General features: G+C 48.1%; 1 protein-coding gene across 4 annotated transcripts in view; it reads left to right on the top strand.

Moving 5' to 3' along the window:
- Positions 1-25,359, top strand: part of tweek (transmembrane protein KIAA1109 homolog tweek) — a 576,634-nt gene that overhangs the window by 326,987 nt on the left and 224,288 nt on the right. For all 4 annotated transcript variants that reach the window (XM_070534911.1, XM_070534912.1, XM_070534910.1 and 1 more), the window contains one exon: positions 13,517-13,864. In XM_070534911.1, the coding sequence (XP_070391012.1) occupies positions 13,517-13,864 (348 nt within the window). The remainder of the gene's footprint in view (positions 1-13,516; positions 13,865-25,359) is intronic.

Genomic DNA, 25,359 nt, shown 5'->3' with positions numbered 1-25,359 from the left:
TACAGTGCTAAAAAGCGGGCACGTCCTGTGCTACCGGGGCTTAGCAGAGAGAAGGGGACTAGGCGTCGGATTCCTGATTAATAAGAATATAGCTGGTAACATACAGGAATTCTATAGCATCAACGAGAGGGTGGCAGGTCTTGTTGTGAAACTTAATAAGAGGTACAAAATGAAGATTGTACAGGTCTACGCCCCTACATCCAGTCATGATGACCAGGAAGTCGAAAGCTTCTATGAAGACGTGGAATCGGCGATGGGTAGAGTGAAAACTAAATACACTATACTGATGGGTGACTTTAATGCCAAGGTAGGCGAAAAGCAGGCTGGAGACAAGGCAGTGGGGGAATATGGCATAGGCACTAGGAATATCAGGGGCGAGTTATTAGTAGAGTTTGCGGAACAGAATAATATGAGGATAATGAATACCTTCTTCCGCAAGCGGGATAGCCGAAAGTGGACGTGGAAGGGCCCGAACGGCGAAACTAGAAATGAAATAGACTTCATACTCTGCGCTAACCCTGGCATCATACAAGATGTGGACGTGCTCGGCAAGGTGCGCTGCAGTGACCACAGGATGGTAAGAACTCGAATTAGCCTAGACCTGAGAAGGGAACGGAAGAAACTGGTACATAAGAAGCCGATCAATGAGTTAGCGGTAAGAGGAAAAATAGAGGAATTCCAGATCAAGCTTCAGAACAGGTATTCGGCTTTAACTCAGGAAGAGGACCTTAGTGTTGAAGCAATGAACGACAATCTTGTGGACATCATTAAGGAGTGTGCAATGGAAGTCGGTGGTAACTCCGTTAGGCAGGATACCAGTAAACTATCGCAGGAGACGAAAGATCTGATCAAGAAACGCCAATGTATGAAAGCCTCTAACCCTACAGCTAGGATAGAACTGGTGGAACTTTCGAAGTTAATCAACAAGCGTAAGACAGCTGACATAAGGAAGTATAATATGGATAGAATCGAACATGCTCTCAGGAACGGAGGAAGCCTAAAAACAGTGAAGAAGAAACTAGGAATTGGCAAGAATCAGATGTATGCGTTAAGAGACAAAGCCGGCAATATCATTACTAATATGGATGAGATAGTACAAGTGGCTGAGGAGTTCTATAGAGATTTATACAGTACCAGTGCCACCCACGACGACAATGGAAGAGAAAATAGTCTAGAGGAATTCGAAATCCCACAGGTAACGCCGGAAGAAGTAAAGAAAGCCTTGGGAGATATGCAAAGGGGGAAGGCAGCTGGGAAGGATCAGGTAACAGCAGATTTATTGAAGGATGGTGGGCAGATTGTTCTAGAGAAACTGGCCACCCTGTATACGCAATGCCTCATAACGTCGAGCGTACCGGAATCTTGGAAAAACGCTAACATAATCCTAATCCATAAGAAAGGGGACGCCAAAGACTTGAAAAATTATAGACCGATCAGCTTACTGTCCGTTGCCTACAAGCTATTTACTAAGGTAATCGCAAATAGAATCAGGAACACCTTAGACTTCTGTCAAGCAAAGGACCAGGCAGGATTCCTTAAAGGCTACTCAACAATAGATCATATTCACACTATCAATCAGGTGATAGAGAAATGTGCGGAATATAACCAACCCTTATATATAGCTTTCATTGATTACGAGAAAGCATTTGATTCTGTCGAAACCTCAGCAGTCATGGAGGCATTACGGAATCAGGTTGTAGACGAGCCATATGTAAAAATACTGAAAAATATCTATAGCGGCTCCACAGCCACCGTAGTCCTCCATAAAGCAAGCAACAAAATCCCAATAAAGAAAGGCGTCAGGCAGGGAGATACGATCTCTCCAATGCTATTCACAGCGTGTTTACAGGAGGTATTCAGAGACCTGGATTGGGAAGAAATGGGGATAAAAGTTAATGGAGAATACCTTAGTAACTTGCGATTCGCTGATGATATTGCCTTGCTTAGTAACTCAGGGGACCAACTGCAATGCACGCTCACTGACCTGGAGAGGCAAAGCAGAAGAGTGGGTCTAAAAATTAATCTGCAGAAAACTAAAGTAATGTTTAACAGTCTCGGAAGAGAAGAGCAGTTTACAATAGGCAGCGAGGCACTGGAAGTCGTAACGGAATACATCTACTTAGGGCAGGTAGTGACTGCGGATCCGGATCATGAGACAGAAATAATCAGAAGAATAAGAATGGGCTGGGGTGCGTTTGGCAGGCATTCTCAGATCATGAACAGCAGGTTGCCATTATCCCTCAAGAGAAAAGTGTATAATAGCTGTGCCTTACCAGTACTCACTTACGGGGCAGAAACCTAGAGGCTTACAAAAAGGGTTCTACTCAAATTGAGGACGACGCAACGAGCTATGGAAAGAAGAATGATAGGTGTAACGTTAAGGGATAAGAAAAGAGCAGATTGGTTGAGGGAACAAACGCGAGTTAATGACATCTTAGTTGAAATCAAGAAAAAGAAATGGGCATGGGCAGGACATGTAATGAGGAGGGAAGATAACCGATGGTCATTAAGGGTTACGGACTGGATTCCAAGGGAAGGAAAGCGTAGCAGGGGACGGCAGAAAGTTAGGTGGGTGGATGAGATTAAGAAATTTGCAGGGACGGCATGGCCACAATTAGTACATGACCGGGGTTGTTGGAGAAATATGGGAGAGGCCTTTGCCCTGCAGTGGGCGTAACCAGGCTGATGATGACCCTCCACCACCTGCTGTTAGTGAAGGGCCTTCAGTCTGGACCATGTTTTGAGCATAGCCACTCCGATATTTTGGAAGTCAGCAAAGTCTGCTACTGCAAGGTCCCTGCAAAAGTAGAACACTGCCTGAAAGTTTGAACGATTGAGTCCACGTTAGGCATAGGACAAGCATCTTTTCTCGTGACCTCGTTCAGCCGACGGTATCCCACACAGAGTCAATAAGAGCTGTCTCTTTTGGGGACCATTACCACTGGTAAACCCCAGGGACTGTTTGAGCGTTGGACAATACCAGTCTCAATAAGCTCATCCAATGCCTGGTCGATTGCCTTCCTCTTGGCCACACTAACGGGGTGAGGATTGCATTTCCATGGCAGTGCAATGCCTGTGTTGATCCGATGTTGCACCAGGAAGGTGCAACCCGGTTGTTCAGTGAAGATCGCGCCAAAACGAGTCAGCAGCGACAGGCGTGCCTTCTCACGCACCAACGAGCTGCTGCTTCCACCTGGCTCCTTCACCGTCGTACCCGTCTCTTGCGATGCCATCACTAATGCAACGGTCCTCTTCACACCGTCCGACATCTTCATGAGCCGTAAATCTCTCCCACTACCTTTCGCAACGCTTGACATGGCCGGCAGCTGCAGCAATATATACTTTTACATCCCCTCTGTGCACCTATTACGTTGCTCGTTGGTGAATGCCTTGGCGTTGTGGAACTCCTCGACTCTTTGTCTTTGGTTTGACGCCCCTGGAGACTCTTTTAATGTCGACTCCGGCCAACCCTCTTCGATTTCCACGCTTGAGGAGCGTCTAGGGATGTGTTCTCGAGTGCCATCGCCGATACCCTCACACCTGCCGAAGGCGCCGACCTTCTTGATCTCCTGCACCAGTTTAAAAGTTCATTCGACGTTTCGCAACCTCATCTGGGCCGCACGTCAGAAGTGCAGCACTACATTGACACCGGTTCACATCAGCTGTTATGTCAACGACCGTATCGCGTCTCTGCCGAAGAGCGTATGTCGTGTCATTACCACCCAAGTCGAATATATGCTGTGCCGTGACGTTATTCAACCTTCGCACAGTCCTTGGGCATCTCCTGTTGTTCTTGTTCGCAAGAAGGACACGTCTATTCGCTTTTGCGTTGACTACCGTTGGTTAAATAAGGTAATGCGCAAAGATGTCTATCCTTTGCCGCGCATCGACGACGCCCTCGACAGTCTTCAGGGAGCAGAATTCCTCTCGTCCCTTGATTTGCGTTCAGGGTACTGGCAGGTCTCGATGGCTGCGGCCGATCGCCAGAAAACCGCATTCATTACGCCTGACAGCTTATACGAATTTAATGTGATGCCTTTCGGGCTTTGTAATGCCCCTGCCACCTTTGAACGACTCATGGACAACACGTTGCGTGGCGTCAAGTGGTCTGTATGTCTGTGTTACCTCGACGATGTCGTGGTTTTCTCGCCTGATTTTCCTACTCACCTGCTCTGCCTCAGACATGTTTTGACCTGTCTAATGAACGCTGGCCTCCAACTCAACTTCAAGAAGTGTCGCTTCGCCGCACGAGAGCTCACCATTTTAGGCCACGCTGTGTCCAAGCACGGCATTCTACCCGATCCTGCAGAACGTCGAGCAGTTGCAGACTTTCCGAGGCCTCAGACCATCAAAGAACTTCGAAGCTTTGTGGGCCTATGTTCATATTTCTGGCGCTTTGTTCGGAATTTCGCATCGATCATGGCTCCATTGACTCAGCTTCTACGCGGTGATGCTGCCCTCTCCTCCTGGTCCCCTTCATGTGACTCCACCTTTGCTACGCTGCGTCATCTTCTCACCGTCCCACCTATTCTTCGCCATTTCGACCCGTCAGCTGCAACTGAGGTACCTACAGATGCCAGCGGGGTCGGTCTCGGCGCTGTCCTCGCCCAACGAAAGCCCGGCTACCCCGAATACGTAGTCACCAATGCAAGTTGCACGCTGACGAAGTCTGAGGCCAATTACAGTGTGACCGAAAAAGAGTGCTTGGCATTAGTACGGGCACTTGGCAAATTCCGACCATACCTGTACGGGCGCCCATTCGACTTGGTCACAGATCACCACGCGCTTTGTTGGCTTGTCAACTTAAAGGATCCCACTGGCCGCCTAGCTCGTTGGGCACTACGCATCCAGGAGTACGATATTTGCATCGTATGCCGCAGCGAACGTATACACTATGACGCAGATGCCCTGTATCGTTCACCTTTACCTCTAGACTCGGCCTGCGGAACAACTTCCGCACACTCCGTGTCATCTCTCGACATGGACTCCTTTGCCACCGCACAACGTCGTGACCCGTGGATCGCCTCTCTTTTTGACTATCTATCTGGATCATCGACCATCCCTGCATCCTGAACCCTCCGACGCCAAGCAGTTCATTTCGCCATTCGTGGCCAGCTGCTCCACCGACGCAATTACGCTCCTGAAGGCCGTCGGTGGCTTCTGGGGGTTCCCCGCAGCTTAAGGCCACAAAAGTGCACCTCTTTCCACAACGGTCCACAATGTGGCCACGCCAGAGTCTTCAAGATGCACGAACAAATTTGCCACCGCTACTACTGCTGCGGCAGGTACAATATTGTACAAAAGTTTGTTCGGTGCTCTCTTGATTGTCAACGCCACAAATTGCTGCCTTTATGTCTGTCTGGTGCCTTGCAGCCGCACCCATGCCCTGCCACACTCTTCGATCACGTCGGCATCGACCTGTATGGCCCGCATCCTATGACGCCAGACGCCAATCGGTGGATCGTAGTTGCTGTTGACCATTTGACACGCTACGCTGAAACTGCTGCTTTACCAAGTGCTACAGCACAGGATGTAACCTCTTTCGTCCTAAATCGCTTCGTGCTTCGACACGGCGCACCTCGAGAGCTCCTCAGCGATCGAGGTTGCGCCTTCCTCTCCGAAGTCGTCGAAAGTTTGCTTTAGGAATTCCGTATTATTCATCAGACAAGCACGGCATACCATCCCCAGACTAACGGGCTTACAGAGCGATTTAATCGCACACTTGGTCATATGCTCTCGATGTACGTGACATCTGATCATGGTAACTGGGACCGCATCCTGCCATTCATTACGTTCCCGTACAACACCGCGATCCAGGCCACTGCGGGATTTTCACCTTTCTTCCGCTTGTATAGCCGCGAGCGTACGCATACCATCGACACGCTCCTTCTATACCGTTGTGATGCCTCCAAGTGTCTACCTGTGTCCGACGTCGCCCGACAAGCCGAAGAACGCCACCAGCTAGCGTGCTCCTTTACGGCATAGCAACAGCAGCGCCATAAAGAAAAATGCACCGACATGCTTCCATACACCACCTACGCTCCAGGCGTTCTTGTGTGGTTGTCTGTCCCTTTCCAAACACCGGGGCTTTCTTCGAAACTCGTTCCCAAATTCGAAGGGCCTTACCGAGTCTTGGAGCAAACATCCCCAGTGAATTTTCTAATTGAGCCACTGTCACCACCTGAAGACTTGCGCCGGCATGGACGTGACATTGTCCACGTTTCACGTCTCAAGCCCTACCACAACCCTCTGCCTTCTGAGTCTTAAAGCGCCAGGGTGGCTCTTTTTGTCCGGGGGGGAGATTGTGAAGAAGAAGACGCGTCTTGCGGCACAGCCACATCGCCAACGCGTGGCTCGGCTCAGTTCGCGCTGTTGATTGCTGGCGTCTTTTTGGACCGTGCTGCGGGCTGTCTCGCCATTGCCGGTCACTGCGCCTTTGCATAAGGAGGTGCCAATAAACCTCTTCTCAATATATATATATATATATATATATTCGTGACCAGCTGATACGTTGATATTCGTCCCCTGATAGGTTGTGTTTCCGCATAGCTCCCGTCTCCTGTAATCCGGCTTCGCCGCGGCGGTCGGTGTGGTTGAAGTGCAGTATGAGAGATGGCGCGAGTGTTGCGCTGCTAACGCTGCCTCACCGCGGGGTTACGTGGACGTGGAAAGCGCTTCCTCTTTGGCTGCGGGTCGGCGAACGCCGCGGACGTCCCGTGCGTGCACCGATTCATGCTTCGGTGAGACCGTCTCGCGTGGCCTCCTTCAAACGCGCCACCGTTTGCATGACCATACGCGCGAACAACTAGGCGTTGGTATCCAGCATGGGGCGAACATATTCGCTCGTTATCCGGTCGCGGTGAGTCGGACTTCTAGATTTGTCGTGTGCCCATCGGCATGTTTTGTGGATAGCAACTCGGTTGGCAGGCATTGGTCTATGAAAGGTGCAATAAATGCCCTTATGATTGTTTGCACTACTGTGTTGTCGTTCCTTTGTCTCAAGAGCACGGATGAGAATCCCACAATATATATATATATATATATATATATATATATATATATATATATACACAGTGAAGTAGACGCGCGTATGAAGCGGTTAATAAACCGCTTCATACGCGCGTCTACTTCACTGTGAATATTTACCCGGACCCAGAACTGCTTTTTTCTGGTATATATATATATATATATATATATATATATATATATATATATATATATATATATATATATATATATATGAACGAGAAGAAAGGGGGTTAACCGAGGGGCCCGATTTTTATTAGTCATATCATAGGAAGCCAACAAACACTGACACCAAGGACAACATAGGGGAAATTACTTGTGCTTAATAAATGAAATAAAGAAACGATAAAGTAATGGAAATTTAAGTGGATGGAAAAACAACTTGCCGCAGGTGGGAACCGAACCCACAACCTTCGCATTTCGCGTGCGATGCTCTACGAATTGAGCTACCGCAGCGTCGTTTTCCCATCCACTTTCTTGGGTATTTATGTGTCCTAGTAGAACCCTGGGAGTGTTAGCCAGTGCCACCACTCACAGACCTTGGCGGCGGACGTGGAACGTCTTTTTTGCCGCAGGCGTCACGAGAACGTGATCTTTTAGGGTGAAGGCAACTGGTCAATAAACCCACATATGCTATCTGAAGGCATCAATGTTGCCGGATTCAATCATTTCACTACTGACACCCATAGTAGTTCCCAATTGTTGCCTCAATCTTTATTCGCGGCAGCAATTAAATTTTGTTATTATTAAAATAATGATAAACGTGCATATATTGAGGTTGAAAATACGTACTCGGTGTTGTGGGGTCTGATGTGGGATATCTCACACCGTACTCTTGGGACAAAGGAACGACAACACAGTAGTGCACACAATCACAAGGGCATTTATTGCACCTTTCATACATCAATGCCTGCTAGCCGAGTTGCTATCCACAAAACATGCCGATGGGCGCGCGACAAATCTAGAAGTCCGACTTACCACGGCCGGAAGCGAGCGGATGTGTTCGCCCCATGCTGGATCCCAACGCCTGGTCGTTCGCGTGTATAGTCAGACGAATCGTGGCGCGTTCGAGGGCGGCCACGCGAGGCGGTCTCGCAGAAGCCTGGGTAGCCGCGCGCTCGCGGGAGACGTCCCCGCGGCGCGCCGACCCGCCGGGAAAGAGGGGCGCTGCACCTGCGGCACGCTTCCTGTCTCCAAGCCAAGAGAGCAAGCGCCTTCCTTTCGGCGCCCAAGTAACCTCGCGGCCGCGCAACACTAGCGCCATCTCTCGCACTGCGCCTGTACCACTCAGACCGCCGCGTGTGCGGCGAAGCCGCACTACAGGAGACGCGCTATGCGGGAAAAACATCAGGGGAGGCGCGAGGGTCGCGCATCCCCACAGTGTATTATACATAAAGTTGTGAAAAGTTAAATACCTCATTACATCAATAATTTTTTTATGCTGAAGGTTGTTAGGTCCACATTTAACTGTACACCATTGAAATAAAGCATGGTAATTTTAGTATTACTTTGTTACAGCTGATAGTGTTATATCTTCGTTCGTTACACCGAGTTTTGTTTCTTTCCTATATTAAATGTAAGTGTACATGCTAATATTTGTGGAAAAAAAAACAGGATTGAGTTTTATCTTCAATTTGTTTATGTTGCTTATATGTTTTATGTGTATTGATTTTTTTATTATTTATTTATTGTACCCTCAGAGCCAACGGCATTACAAAGGAGAGTGGGTTAGGGGGAAAAAGGAGACAGATAAAGTGTTCATATTGTGGTCAGTTTATGGTCATACAATTTTAGTTAAATGCTGGAAATAGTAAGATATATTTCAGGTTGCTTCTTAGTGCACAATAAAATACAACACATATCTTGGTGGACACATAAAACATATGCAATAATAAATTTACTAAAGCTGTGCAAAATTGCGAATGATTAGCAATTAATGCTGCTGAGCTGGGAAGGGGGTTGCAGGCATCTGAGGTATATGGGTGAATGACAGCTGACAAGCTTTTGTTTAGCACAACATATTTCTGAGTTTATGTGGATGGTCGGTATGAGGCGAGAGTACAGAGGGAGAGGAAATACTGCCAAGTGATGGGGGGGTAAAGTCAACGCTGGTTATACAGAAAAGGTCCGTTATATCTGAAGTCCATTCTGTCTAAGATTAAGGTCACGGTATGTCGTGAAGTGGCGGAACTTCATATATACCACCATCTATCCAGTAGGAGATAAAAAAATTATATGAACCGTGAAATTGAACTCCAGATAAACAGGTTTACACGGTAATCGTACAATCAAGCGGAACGGCATCTTTCTATCCACCTAATTCTCTAGATGCTGGTACTGACAAATGGCAGCTGTTCACACTGTGTTGTTTCCCCGCACTAGATCATATTTTTACGGGGATGTTGGCAGTATAGAAGATTGTATTTACAATATATATACAAAATGAGTGAGAACGACCGAAAACTTGTGGCCATACAAATATGGCCGGTACTTGGCGACAGCCCAAACTAAAGCCACACACTCCCACTCGGTGATGAAGTAATTTCTCTCGACAGGTGACAGCAAGCGGCTGGTGTTAGCTATCACGCACTCGGTACCATTCTGTTGTTAGGCGAGAACAGCGCTGATGCTATGGCCGCTTGCGTCAGTGTGGACTTCGGTTGGTGCAGATGGATCAAAGTGGGCAAGTGTGGGAGGGGTATGGGAGGGGCGCCAATGACACAAACATTGACTACAATTTGTTTTTTATGCAAGCAGTGGCCAGTAGAATAAACTGATGTCTGAATTTTATTTTTCGCGCCAAGCGACCACTACAGAGAGAGTGTGTGCAATTATGAAAAAGAAGAGGTGCCATTTTCTGCAGCCCTTTATGGAGCACGACTCAGCGCTTTGGGGATGAGGAGGGGGGACATAAAGAAGAAAAAGAAAGAGAGAAGGTCCACTGTCAAATCTGTAGCACGAACGAGAGTCGCGGTATGAGGTTAGTTCAATGTGGAGCTCGCTTCCGGCCACTGCTGTATGCGAGATGGCCCGTCCACATCACGTGCCTTGCAGTATGGACAGCGCGAATAGCATCCTATCATCTGTTTTGTGTGAATTGATGCGATGAGAAATAAAGCTTTTTCAGTATGATGCATTTTGCGATCATATACAGTGGTTTTTGAAGTGCCATGTGCTTCAGCTATACTTTAAGGCTGCTTAGGCTTAGCGGGCACTTTATTGGCACTGAGCTGACAGTGGTGAGCGGCAATGAGCTGCTTACATGGTCGGCACAAGAACACTCCACTTGCGGGCCGTTGCAGAAACTTGGTGCTAGTGTAATCTTCCTTGAAGAAAAAAATGCATTTTCACGTATTCCGCAAGCAGGCGAAAATAGTTGCGTGCAGTACACTGTCGCATGCATGCGTCTCCACAACAAAGTATGTCTTATTTATACCGTGTAAACTGTAGCAAAGAAGGCAGGTGTGTGCTTCAGGTGCTTCGTCAACACCTCGCACGAGGATAGAGGTCGTGCACTCGGTGCCTGATCCTCGACCAGCAGATCTGCCTGTTTATATCCTTTTGGCTTTGTAATTAAACCATGTTACATGATTGGTGGAGGTGCCGTTGAAGATGGCTAGATACCATTGATGCAGTGAGCCAGAAAATAGAAGGGCAGGCCATGCTGACGGTAGTGTTTGGCTTGCGTCATCAGGCATAATGGTCAGCAACTTTCGACTAGGGACTGCCAGGCTTGTGGAAATCCTAGCAACCTCTACCAAATATGTAACACGGTTTAGTTACAAAGCCAGAAGGATAAACAGGCAGGTCTGTTGCTCAAGCATCAGGCACCGAGCGCACAAGCTCTATCCTCGAGCGAGGTGTTGACTATGTGCCTGAAGCACATGCCTTTCATCTTTGCTTTAAAACAAAGTTTGCAAAAAAAATTTGTCCGTTGTAGCTGATAGTCCGTTAAAAGCGGAATTTGTCGCGTTGATAGTATAGGCGGGCCAAACTAAGTGAAAGGAATAGTCTGTTATATTCAGAAGTGTGTTGTATGCAGATTGGATCCATTGTAATTATCATAGACTGTAGTAGATTTTCCAGATTTAGGATCCGAGATAACCATGTTTACTTGGTTGCATCTGATAATTCCTTAGTTCAGTGTTCATTGCCATGTGCATAATGTGTTGGAGGACATAACGATGACTTGAACAATTGCAAGTAGAAATCTGATGCACAACAAATTTTTTAGCAAGCAAAAGGGGCAAGGGTTTAGTATGTATAGCACGTTGGCGACCAGTTGCCTAAAGTCAGATCCTCCACAAAGTTTTTTAAATTCAGCTTCATGCAGTGTATTTGTGTTATGCAGTAAAGCATATATGTATGCTGCAAAGGTGGTTTTGGTTTTATGTCCGATTACTGCGTAGGCAATTTTCGGCTCAATGTTTCTGAAAAAAATAAGGTTCATGTTAGAATTGGGCAGATACTGTAACCAGACCTGGTGAGTTGCATTTATTCCTTGAAAATCCTGCTAGGGCAGGCCGAAAATAGGCATTTTCGATTAGAGATGACGTGTGTTCAATGCATTCAATGACTCCTAATCTCTGCCAAGACAGATGCTGCCACTGAAATGGTAGCTGTTGGGGTCACCATAGGGGTCAGGCATCTGTGCGCGGACTGGTAAAGGTTGAATTATCCAGCGAAGGCCAGTATTTGGATCAACAGAATGAAAGTTAAGTTTGAGCCCATAGAAATGCATGGGTGCCTTTTGCTGGGATTGAATTAACCGAAGTCAAATTAATGGCACTCTGCTGTATTCATGTCAAAATTTTTTATATCGTTTCTTTTACTGCTGGTTTCTGAGTCTGTTAAGTAAAGCCTCAACTATTGACTGCATTCAGCTTTATATAAGCTGCATGCTAGGATCAAATAGTGCATGTGGATGTTAGGCTGTGCTTTAATCATTGTGTGGCTGTTTGTTATTACCCTCTCAGTGAAGCTCCCTCAGTCCAAATTTTTAAAATCGCTGCATTTTATTTCCTAGGTGTGGCAGGTTACCTCTGGTGTTCTCTGTGCTTGTAGGCAATAAGAATGCACGGCACTCACTGCAGTGAGTGTCATGCATTCTTGTCTCTCTTCGCCTTATCTAGACTCTAATTATTCAGTAGACATAGAAATTAAATGTAGCAGGTGCTTAACACATGTACCTCAGTGACTGTATGGTGGCACCCTCAGAATGCATACACAAAAGTGCACATAATAAGGAGTCTTCAGATTACAGCAGCAATGAGGTATAGTTGATCCTGCCTTCTTTCTACCATGCTTACTTGCTCTACTGGGCAAGATTAGCTTCACACTGGACAAAAGTTGCAAATTTCAAGGACTGTGGCACAGCTGAAAGCCATCAATAGACGCATAATCTTAACAAATGCCATGCTGCTCGTGACTTATGCATCGTCAAAGAAGCATGGGTACAAGGACAAAGGCCACTATCAATCCTAGAGGCCACTCTGCTATGTTGGGCAGACACCTGTGCGAGCCCTTGAGAGGAATCGTTGATACTGGGTTCCATGCAGCAGTTCACAGGCGCCGTTTTCTGGTCTACCTGTGGGGGTGATAGTACACCACGGGAAACCGCTGAACTGTCTCAAGGCAACACTGCTTACTAGTCAATTTAATGTCTTTTAGGTCACTGCAGGGGCTGTACACTAATTTTGGACGACAAGTCAGAACTCCTTTCTGACAGGACGTTATGGGAATTGTGTTCCTCCATTTCGCTACAGCACCGTAGTGGAGCATCGCACAAAAGTCACGTTGGAACTTAATGTGTGCATGGGTTGTTGCTTTCCCTCTCTCTTTTGTCCGAAGGCACAGCAGGACCATAAAACACTTGCTGCTGTTCCTGCCCAAACAAACCAGGATTGTGGGGATTACGTTTGTCCATTTTGATGCGGCACCAGAGTGCAGCATCATGCAGAAGTCACTTTAAAGAAGCCGCCACTTTCCCTCTCTTTTCTTCGAAGGCACTGTGGAGGAGCGGGACTGTAAAATACTTGCTGCTGTTCCAACCCAAATAGACCAAGGTGTGAGGATTGCGTTCATCCATTTCACTGTGGCACCATAGCGCAATGCAATTTGGGCATAGGGGCAGCATCACACGGAAGTCACTTTTGTACATCGCACGCGGGCCGCTGCTTTCCCTCTCCCTTTTTTCTGAGGGCAATGTAGACCAGTGAGAATGTAAAACACATGCCGCTGTTTTTGCCCAAACAGACCATGAGTATGGAGATTGCATTCGTCCATTTTGCTGGGGCGCCATAGCGCAGCACAATTGGGCATTGGGGCAGTGTTGTGCAGAAGTCACTTAAGAACTTGATTGTTTGTCAGAAATTTGCTAGTCTCCCTATTTTTGTGATTCTGCATTGTTTTAATTTTTGCTTTCATGTAATGCTACTAGTTTCGCTCTTTGAAATTGCCAAACTATATTTCTAGACATGATTTCTGGCAGGAAACGCTTCGTGACGGAAATCACCAGAGTGAGTCATCTGCAACCGGTCGCCTTGGACCAGCGAGTGTGGTCCTGCTGGAGGGCCAGCCTCCAAACCACCAAATGGTGGTTACCATGGCTGTTGGTACATCACAAGCGCTGGGCTGTAGTCGTGGCTGGGGTCCCACAGCACGGCATGCAGCCCTGATGTCGGTTGGGGCCGTGCACATCGACATACCACAACACCCCGTGGTGCTTCACAGCATGGTCACTCGCTCAAGCAAGCAGCTATCCACCACTCTACAGGAACTGCGCCGCAGTGCTCCGGGGCGCACAGCTCAGCGGCCACCCATGGAAGAGAGAACCCTGGTGAGGACATGAGACTGTGTGAATATTGAATATGTAGATGCATTTATTAGTAAAGGTATGTGAATTGTGAAATTTTCTAATATGGATATTAAAAAAGAAAAGGGCTTCGAATATTGAATTGGGTTTTCAATATTTTTATCACTTCTAAACAAAGTAAAATATAAGTGCTCTCGTGTAGTCTATTTGGCAACAAAAGGCTTATTTACATTATTTCATACAGCAATTATCAATTGGATTTTGGCTCATTTGAGAAGCTTGTAAGTGAGAACAATGGAAATATGATTATTTTGGGTGCGCTATGACATTGGCAGTAATTCAGCAAAGTAAAAGCACTTCTGCAAGTGTACATAGAACTGTAGTGCTCATTGAAGGTATTACAGTAAAACTTCATTCATGCATAGTTGGCGGGGATGTGGGAAAAATACGTGCTAACCGGTTATACACCTTAACCAAAAACCACAATTTAGCCACAACTTACCTTTCAGAAGTGAAGAAAAAGTTATGAGTAGTAATTTTCACAGTACACAGCTTGCTTTATTACGAAGCATTAGACCAAAAGTCAGTCAGTTTCATTTGCCGCCGTGGAGGGCTTGCAGTGACAACAGCATCCTCAAATTTGGAGAGACCTCGGGCCAACCTAGCCATGTGCCTTTCTTCTTGGCAAATGCCCTTATCACAACCACGGCGTGAGCAACTGCTGTCAGAGATGGACCTGGATCATCCACTTCGACATCATCATTGTCGTTTTCATCATCTTCAACTGTACGAGGCACAACATCGGTAACAATCTCGCTGTCTGATAAGTCAGGAGATGTTGCCACATTGCTGTCTAGGTCACAGAACGATTCAAATTGGTGAGCCTTGACATTACCTTGACACTCCAACACCTTAGTGAGCAGGCTGTTGCAGTCGTTGGCACCCTCTTTGTTTTTGCCATTGCTCATGCACACAACGAACTTTGCTTGACTGATGAAGTTCTCGAATGTGACGGAATCCACCCGCTGCCACGAGTAGGCTAAAAGGTGTATTGCACCTAGCATGTCTTGTCGCAGTACGTCTTATCACACTCCATTGCTAGCAGCATTCTGTGCAGCAAGTTCATTTTGTATAAATGCTAAATGTATAAAAGCATGAATGCATCATGCTCACAAATTCTGAACTTTCGAAGTGTCTTGATGCGCTTGAAAGTGTCTTGCTAGAAGAACTGGACGTTGCCATTAAACAACTCCTTGCGAGCGTAAAGTCGAGGATATCATCTGAACCTGAAATGACTGTTGGGGCCTGTAGGAAAGGATTTGATGAATTCCAAGTGAGCCTAGCTTTTTTAAGGGAAACTGTATAGGAGCTCTAGAGGAAGTCTGAAAGCAAAAAACAGAAAAGTGCGAACGCCGCACTGGCAACATGAAATGCAGCCTTGGAAAAGAGTGAGCTAGAGCAATACTCACGCAAAAATAAAGTTGAACTAAAGGGTGTGCCCTGCATTCAAAGTGAAGACTGTGTAATACTTCAGGCTGTTGGAAGTAATATTGACTGCCCACTATCGAGGGACTGTGTCGACATTGACCACCGTGTGTCATCTACTTGAACCACAAATACCAAGGTTCACATCGCAGAGGCAGAAGTAAGGCACAGAAGAGTTGTCTTCAAACTAGGCTTTCAAAGAACAGAATCATAGCCGATTTGTGTCAACCTACAGGAAAGCAGAAAAGGTTGTTTGTGAAGGCTCTGTCCCTGAAGAAGGAAACTTGTTATCAATTCCTATGAAATGCCTGATCAAGGTAAAAAATAACCCTGGCAGCAAGGTTTTTCACATTCAAGATGAGGCCAATCTTAGTGTTTCTGCTAACCAAGCATAATAGCACTTCCCTCTTTAATCCAATATGGCTTACGTCGACTCAAACGAATTATCATTGGTGTTTTCAAGTTCAGCCTACTCAGTTGTTCACTTTAATGCTACAAGTCTAAAAAAAAAACTATGATGATTTCCACCTGCTGTTTTTATTGATCCTCATTCCTTTTTCCCTAGTCTGTGTCACAGACATGCTTAATTGATAACAATAAAAATTTCTATTCATTTCCATCATGCAGCCCGGAATATTGCCATTGCATATCATCCAGCCAAGGCGATGCTGTTATCTTTATTTCACAAGATATTGAGTACACGTGTAAACTTAACTTAAACTTCAGCAAACTTGAGTATGGATTGAAGTTATAATTCATATTTTCATACCAGTAAAAAGCACACTGTATTCGACTGTATGTACCGGTCGCCCAGTGCCACAAAGGCATCTGCGTCAGCAGGTGTTTGGCACGGTCCCGAGCACATGGGGGCTGGGTCCTCCCGTGCCTAGCTGTGTGTGGCTTAGCCTTGTCTGGGGAAAGAGGGATCCTGAAGGTTGAGCTTATTCTAGCTGTTCGGACCTCTAAGGCCCCTCAACGGAGGCAACACCTCTTTGGCCTCTGCTTCACATAGATGGCTCCTCCAGACTGATCCACCTGGAGGAAATGAGCAGTCACCTTTTCATATCCCTCTTCATAGTGAAATATTTAGTGCACACAATCAAGGACACAGTGAAGGAGGACACACGTGTGTCCTTGTCGATTTTGTGCGCTAAATAGTTCACTATGAATTCGTACCAACTCGCCCAACTATCAGTTCTGCTGCATATCCCCCTCTTCAAACATATTTTTTTTTCTCTCTCAATTTTTCATCTTTCCCTTTCTTCTATTCACTTCTCACAAATTTCCTGGCGGCAAGGGTTAACCTTGTGTAATATATCCAGGCTTGGGTATTACGAGGGTTACTCAAGAAGTAAGGGCTGTTTGCTTATATTTAAATATTGTTACGGTGAAGGGAAGGAAGAAGTTGAATTGGAGTAGAGGAAGACGAAAGCCGTTGCCTGAACGCCATATACACCAGTTGTAAATGTACATTATTTTACACTCGTGGGCCTGCTTTCTTCCTGCAACATTTTGGTGGAAGGTGTGGGGTACAATCACAGAACATCGCAGCGAACGTCATCTACCTGCCGCCATTATGGCAAATCAACAGACACAAGTGACAACACCTCTGCAGCTCGTGCCAACGGTCATCCTCACTCATCCGCGGGACACGGGGACATTTTTTGGCACAGACAGCACCAACGTTGAGGACTGGCTTACGATGTACAAGCGAGTGTGCGACAACAACAGGTGGGATCTAACATTGATGCTAGCAAACGTGATATTTTATCTGAGAGGAACTGCAAAGCAATGGTACGACACACATGAAGCTGACCTAACGAGCTGGGATGTCTGCAAAGAAAACATTCGAGACCTGTTTGGCAGACCTGTCGGTCGTGAGCTAGCAGCAAAAAAAGAACTCCGCGCTCAGACGTCCACAGAATCCTATGTCATGTGCATGCAGGATGTGCTGGCCCTCTGTCCCAAGGCTGATAACAACATGACCGAGGCAGACAAGATTGGTCACATACTGAAAGGCATTGCAGACTATGCCTTCAATCTCCTGATGTGCAAGGATTGTGCCACTGTGGATGCAATTGTAAAGGAGTGCTGGTGCTTTGAACAAGCAAAGGGCCACTGCGTCCCGCAAACTTTTGACCTATTGCCCAATACCGCCGCGACATCTTCTTGCGAAGACCTGCCGCGGTTCGTTCAGCCCACAGGACCAGAAGATATCATGTGCATCGTTCACCGTGAGCTTGAGGCCATGGCTCCGGCTTCAGTTCGTTCCGACTGTCGGGAAAGCATGCCCGCTATCTCCCTTATACAAGCGGTCGTTCGGGAGGAAATAGCAAGTTTGGGCATTGCATCTCACTGCTCGGTCCGCCATACAAACACCTACCATATTTCTCCGGGCGCTCACTCCCAGACACAAAGCTTTCCGCCACTCCGTCGCAACCCAGCTGACTTCCGCACAGAGGATGACAAACCCATCTGTTTTAATTGTTCCGGTATTGGACACATCGCCCATCATTGCTGCAACCACTGGTCGTCGCCTCCTCTGTGGTCGTCTCCGAGTCACTATCGCCAAGTACCGGACAATCGTCCTTTCTTGCCCTCTACGCCGACTAGGAACATCAACGCTGACAGTGCTCCATCAAGACCCAGCCGCTCCCTGTCTCCACAAGGTCGTAGGTCCCGTTTGCCTCTGGTTCACCGCTCTTCGTCCCCTTCTGCAACGGGTCACTTCGCTTCGAGAAACTAGGTGGTGCAGCTCCCGGAGGTGAAGCTGCAATGCCGACCCGGCCCGCAAATCCTCTGTTGACCCTGCCTACATGTGGAAACCTACTGGACGTTAAAGTTGATACCGTTCCTGTTAGATCTTTCATTGATACAGGAGCGCAGCTTTCAGTTAAGAGCACTGCTCTCTGCCGAAGGCTCAAAAAGGTTCTGACACCTGCCGTACCGTGCACCGTGCGAGTTGCCAATGGGAGTACTTCACCTAGTCCTTGGAATGTGCACAGCACGTGTGACCATTGGGGTCCATTATATCGTTGTTCTATTTATCGTCCTTGACCTGTCTCTACGGCCTAGACTTCCTTTCGAAACACTATGCCCAAATTGACTGCTCCGCAGGTGTTGTACAGTTGGATCTGCCGCTTCCTGCCGAAGCAACCACTTGTGCTTCACACCGCTTATGTTCTGCTGAGTTTGCAAGGCTGTCTTCACAGGTGGCTACAATGTCCTCCTGACGCCCTTTCCTCCCGTACCTGATGGCGAGTATGTCGTGTCGCCACTTACTGACGGGATTTTGTCGCAAAATATTGCCCTACTCAGCACCTTAATCCAGATCTGCGAAAACTGTGCTCATGTGCCCATCCTCAATTTTAAATTTTCGTCACATGTGCTGCCACACGGTATCGCCATAGCACATGTCACTCCTTTGGAAGAATTTAAGATTTCTTCTTTGACCTCTGAATCCTTCCTCAGTACCAACAGACCTTTGTCACCCACTCCTTCGTACTCGATGCCTTCGGACGATGTTTCTAAGATGATCGCCCCTGACCTTACTTCCGAGCAAACGACAGCTCTTCGTCACCTCCTGTCATCTTATGGGGACATCTTTGATTTGGACGACCGTACACTTGGCCAGGCATCTGTTGTCACGCATTGCATCAGCTCCGGTGAGGCCAGCTGCCATTCATAGGCGGCCATATTGTGTCTCTGCAACAGAAAGGGCCATCATACAGAAAGAGGTAGACAGGAGGATGGACAAGGACATCATTGAACCATCCAGTAGCCCATAGGCATCACCGATTGTCTTAGTTAAGAAAAAAGACAACTCGTGGCGCTTCTGCATTGACTACCGTCACCTCAACAGGATAACAAAGAAGGATGTTTATCCCCTGCCACGCATTGATGACGCTCTTGACTGCCTTCACAAATCCCTATACTTTTCATCAATTGACCTTCGCTCCGGGTATTGGCATATTAGTGTTGATGAGATGGACCGCGAGAAAACCGCCTTCGTCACACCGGACGGTCTGTACCAATTTAAGTCATGCCCTTTGGATTATGCAATGTGCCAGCTACATTCGAGTGCATGATGGACTCTCTCTTGCGCGGCTTGAAGTGGTCTACATGCCTCTGTTACCTCGACGATGTGATTGTGTTTTCGCCGAACTTTGAAAGCCACCTGCGACGCCTCACAACCATACTCTCCGTGTTTCGCAGGGCTGGCCTTCAGCTAAACGTGCATTTCGTTCGCCGTAAAATTAACATGCTTGGCCATCTTGTAAACGCCGCCGGAGTCCAACCTGATCCACAGAAAGTTCACGCTGTGCAAAATTTTCCTGTGCCTTGTTCAACAAACGATGTCCGTAGTTTTCTGGGCTTATGCTCTTATTTCCGGTGATTTGTGAAAAATTTTGCCGACATTGCTCACCCTCTCACTGACCTTCTTAAGAAAGGCGTCTCTTTCGCATGGGGACCACTGCAGGAGGAAGCCTTCTCTACCCTGAATGATCGGCTTACAACTTCCCTGATTCTGTCACACTTTGACCCTTCTGCACCCACTGAAGTACGAACTGACGCGAGTGGTCATGGCATCGGTGGTGTCCTCGCTCAGGGTCAACAAGGCCAAGACCCTGTCATCGCTTACGCTAGCCGCCTTCTTTCGATGCCCCAGTAAAATTACTCCATTACTGAGAGAGAATGTCTCGCACTCGTATGGGCAGTCGCGAAATTTTGACCGTACCTTTTCAGTCAGAGCTTCTGCGTCATAACCGATCATCAGGCCCTCAGCTGGCTCTCCTCTTTGAAGGACCCAACTGGACGACTTGCACGTTGGGCATTGCATCTACAAGAATATACATTTTCTATTATGTATAAGTCAGGGCGCCTGCATAAAGATGCTGACTGCCTGTCCGGCAATCCCATGGATCAACCGAACGATACTGATGCAGACTCGGACATCAGTGTTCTATCCCTCTCTGGCTTCCTCCATATTGGCGATGAGCAGCACCAAGAGCCTGTTCTTCGACCACTTATGGAATGCCTAAGCTCCTCGCCCAATGTTCACCTTGCCTAATGGACCTTTATACCATCGTAGCGTTCATCCTGATGGCCCGAAGCTCCTCCTAGTCGTTCCCAAGCACCTTCGGCTGGCCGTACTCCAGCAACTTCACGACGCTCCTACTGCTGGACATGTGGGCATCACTCGTACTTACGACTGCCTGCGGCGTCTCTTCTTCTGGCCCGGCATTTATCGCTCTGTGTGCCATTATGTCGCTTCTTGCAACCTCTGTCAGCGCTAAAAGATGCCTGCTATGCCTTCCGCTGGTTTGCTTCACCCAATTGATTATCCCTACAGAGCCCTTTTTCCGTGTGGGCCTCGACCTTTTTGGCCCCTTTCCAATTTCCATCAAAGGAAACAAATGGATTGCTGTGCGCTAATTGATGAGCGCTGATTGATGATGACTGATGAGGTTTGATGATGATTGATTGATGAGCGCGACCAACCAACTGCACTAGAGATGTCGCCGACTTTTTACTATATGACGTCATCCTGCACCATGGCACCCCTCGCCAGTTGCTGACGGGTCGCGGCCGCTACTTCGTATCGAAGATCGTCGATGATCTGCTCCGCTGCTGTTCTACAGAACACTAGATTGCTACCGCGTACCACACTCAAATGAATGGCCTTACCGAGCGACTCAACCGCACACTAACTGAAATGCTGGCCATGTTTGTTTCCGACGATCACCGCGACTGGGACATCGCTTTACCATACATCACTTTCGCATACAACTCGTCCCATCACGACACTGCCAGATTTTCACCGTTTTACCTTTTCTATGGCCGTGACCTCACCTTGCCCTTTGACACGTTGCTACCTTCCACAGTACAATCACCCAGCACTGGTTACGTTTGTGATGCTATTGACTTAGCTGCCCAGGCCCGAGATGTCACCGTCATCGCCTCACAGTCTCGCAAGCTTCTCAAAAGTGACGCTGCGACCTTCAGCACCGAGACCACCATTTTTCACCTCGTTCCCTTTTTCTTCTCTGGATGCCTTCATGTCATGTCGGCTTGTTAGAAAAACTACTTTCCTGTTATTCTGGTCTGTACGAGATCTTACGCCAACTGCCTGACGTGACATGCGAGATCACCCCAGTCGGTCAGCCTTCAGTGCCTCCTAACATCACCAGCGATGTTGTTCACGTCGCCAGGCTCAAGCCCTATGTCCCCCCATGAAGTGAGGCTCTATAACTTGCACCGGGACGGAGCTCCCCCACCGGGAGGGAGGGTGATGTTACGGTGAATGGAAGGATAAGGTTGAGTTGGACTAGAGGAAGATAAAATCTGGCAGTTGCCTGAATGCCATATACATCAGTTGTAAATATACTTTATTTTACACTCGTGGGCCTGCTTTCTTTCTGTAACAATATTTACACATCAGAATAAATCTTTATCTGTGCAGCAGCATCTGTTAAGGTAATGAAGTTTTTATTTTGGCCCAGTATTCGTCTGCTTGTCGAGGAATGCACGCAAGAATGTCCACGAAAATTGTTGCTCCCGCCTGTTGTGGAGTGCAAGCTCTAATTTGATTTTTGCATGCAAAAGGATCGTCATCTTCTCAAATTTATAAGGAGTTGTGCCTACAGGACCTACAGTGATGAGTGAAAGAAAGTTCATAAAATGGTGTCGAGGCTTCAAATATGGCCACACAATTGTGCACGATGAAGAGAGGAGTGGCAGGCCCAGCATCCAGCTCAATGAAACATTTTGAAAAGTGGACTGGGAATTGTGATTAGATTGACGGCTGATAGTTAGTGGTCTGGCTGGTAAATTTCCTTTTGTCAGACGCACTACAATTTACATGATCGTAACTGAAAAGCTTGGATATCGCAAAGTGTTTGCAAGGTGGGTGCCAGAAGTGCTTGCCAGCCAACCCAAACAGCAAAGAAAGTCAAGTGGACGAGTGTTCTTGGACCATTACTGTTGTGTACTGATTCTGGCCGCTGAGTTCAGCGGATGACGTATCTGCATCAGTTAACCCCTGTGTTGAAGAGCGCCCTCTCCCGGCCTCAAGAATGTATATAATGTAGCAGTTATCAAGTTCCCACTGTTCTGTGTTTGTTTCGTGACGGCAATAAAAGGTTATTGCCGATACGCCTTGTCGCGATGGTGCCTCGCGATACGACCCACGCAGCAACATAACACTGGCGACGAGGGTGGGACTGAACGAGACCGCCGCAATAGGAATCTAGCTCCTGTCCGTACTCGTTCACAATGACGGCCACCACAACGGAGGGGCTCGAGCCTTTCGACATCACCCACCCTGAAGAGTGGGAGGACTATGCAGAACGTTTCCAGTTCTTCCTCGAGGCGCAGGACGTTACGGACGCCAGCAAGAAGAGATCGATATTCCTTAGCCGCTGCGGTCCCGCCACTTTTCAATTAGCCAGGGCGCTCGTAGCACCGGCCCAGCTGAAGGATACACCGTTCGAAACAATCCTCGCCGTTCTGCGTGACCACCTAGCGCCGAAACCACCGGAGCTTGCCAGACGATATGAATTCCATCGCCGCGACCAGGCACCAAGTGAGTCTGCCGCCGCCTACCTCGCTGCTCTTCGAACGACGGCACAGCACTGCAACTTCAACGACCTCGACACCGTGCTACGGGACCGATTCGTGTTCGGACTGCAGAACGACACGGTGAAGCGGCGACTACTGGCGAAAAAAGAGGTGTCTTTCACTAGTGCTGTCGAGGAAGCAGTCGCCGCTGAGGCCATTGCCCGGGAAGCCAGCCTAGCCTCGTTTCAAACCACCAACGCGCCACGTTTCGAGCCCGTGCATCAAGGGACGACGACAGGCGATGATGGCGAGCAAGACACCGCCGAGGATGTTCTTCGGTTACGTGCGAGCCTCACTCAGCGACGGGACACCGAGAGAGTGGTGGGCGGCCCCTGCGCCAGCTGTGGAGGCTCGCACGAACGCCGCCTGTGTCGGTTCCGTGGTGCCCAGTGCAGGGAATGTGGAAAAATCGGTCATATTGCTAAGGTCTGCCGGTCCCGGAGGCAGCTTAGCCCACGTCGAAATGCCAAAGATCAAGCCCGGATGCAACAATTCAAGACCGCTCCTCGCACAAACATTTCATACTGCGACGACTTGGCAGTTACTGCTATCAACGAAGTGTCTAAACCCGCCAAGAGGAAGATACATGTGAGTGTAAAAATCGAAGGCACACAGTGTCAGATGGAGGTGGATTCGGGATCAACTTTTTCTATTATCTCCGACGCCACAGCCAGACGCATTTTTCCAAAGGGGCGTGTCAGAAACCTACAGCCACTTGATGTTGTCATGAGGGACTATCAAGCAAACCGTATCGCTGTACGAGGAGTTGGTATCGTCCGAGTGCAGTTCAAAGATTTTGACGGCCCATTGCGCCTGGTCATTGTCAAGGGCGAGCGCCCAAGTCTTCTCGGGCTGGATTGGTTTCCGGCACTTGGTATCAATATCACGGGAGTGCAACGCATCGATCAGCAACCATCCTCACTTGATAGCATATTCCGGGATTTTGCCTCTGTGTTCGACGGGACGCTGGGCTGCTACAAGGGACCGCCCGTTCAGTTTGCACTTGACCCTGAGGTTGTGCCTATCCGCCTGAAAGCAAGAAGGGTTCCTTTCGTACTGCGACCGAAAATCGACGTCGAACTGGACAAGCTGATAACACAAGGAATCCTAGAGCCGGTTGACCACGCTCGTTGGGAAACCCCTATTGTTACGCCACTGAAGGCAAATGGGGACGTCCGCATCTGTGCAGACTACAAGTGCACCATCAACAAAGCCTTGCAGCAGCACTCGTATCCGGTACCAGCTGTCAACCACCTGCTGGCATCCCTCTCTGGTGGAACTGTCTTTGCGAAGCTAGACTTAGCACAGGCCTACCAACAGCTCCTAGTGACTGATGAATCTGCAGAGGCGCAGACCATTGTGACGCATCGGGGTGCTTTCCGCGTTCGACGATTACAGTTCGGTGTCAGCGTCGCACCTGGCATCTTTCAGAGTTTAATGGAGAACCTATTGCGCGGACTACCAGGCGTCATTCCATATTTTGATGATGTCCTCATTTCAGGTGCATCGCACCAAGAACTACTTAGTCGCCTTCGAGAGGTCCTTCAGCGGTTCCAAGATGCAGGGCTTAAGGTCAAGAAGGAGAAATGCCAGCTAGGAGTGACTCAAGTGGAATTTTTGGGTTTCCGAGTCGATGCTGAGGGAATCCACCCCACACTGGCCAAGACGCAAGCCATCCTTAATGCACCGCGGCCGTTGAACAGAGCCGAGCTGCAGGCCTTCCTGGGTCTTCTCAATTTCTATCATGCATTCCTTCCACACAAGGCCACTGTCGCTGAACCCCTGCACCGTTTGTTGGACAAGAAGGTCCCCTGGCTGTGGGGAAACCTACAACAAACTGCGTTCGACAATGTGAAGAAGCTACTGGCATCCAACCAGGTGCTGACACACTTCGACGAGAAGAAGCCGGTGATCCTTGCATGCGATGCGTCCCCCTACGGAATAGGAGCAGTGTTGAGTCACAGAATGCCGGATGACACGGAAGCACCAATCGCTTTTTATTCAAGAACCTTGTCCTCTACGGAGCGTAATTACGCCCAGATTGATAAGGAGGCACTCGCTGTGGTTGCCGGAGTAAAGAAGTTCCATGACTACGTATTCGGCCGCCCATTTGAGATCCATACAGACCACAAGCCGCTCCTGGGGCTCTTCACATCAGACCGGCAAACGCCACAGATGCTTTCACCACGAATGTTGCGTTGGTCCATTTTTCTTAATGGGTACCAGCATACTCTCCACCACCGACCAGGAAAACAGTTAGGCCACGCAGATGGTCTCAGCAGACTGCCTCAAGCGGACCAGTGCCAGGATGACCCTTCGCCAGCAGAGGTCGTCATGCTTCTGGATGTACTTCCAGAATCTCCAGTCCATGCAGACGATGTAGCTAAGTACTCCGCCAAGGATGCTATCCTCTC

This window comes from Dermacentor albipictus, chromosome 3 (genome assembly GCF_038994185.2).
Source record: "Dermacentor albipictus isolate Rhodes 1998 colony chromosome 3, USDA_Dalb.pri_finalv2, whole genome shotgun sequence".
In the NCBI taxonomy this organism is placed as follows: domain Eukaryota; kingdom Metazoa; phylum Arthropoda; class Arachnida; order Ixodida; family Ixodidae; genus Dermacentor; species Dermacentor albipictus.
This window is presented reverse-complemented; position numbering and strand designations above follow the sequence as displayed.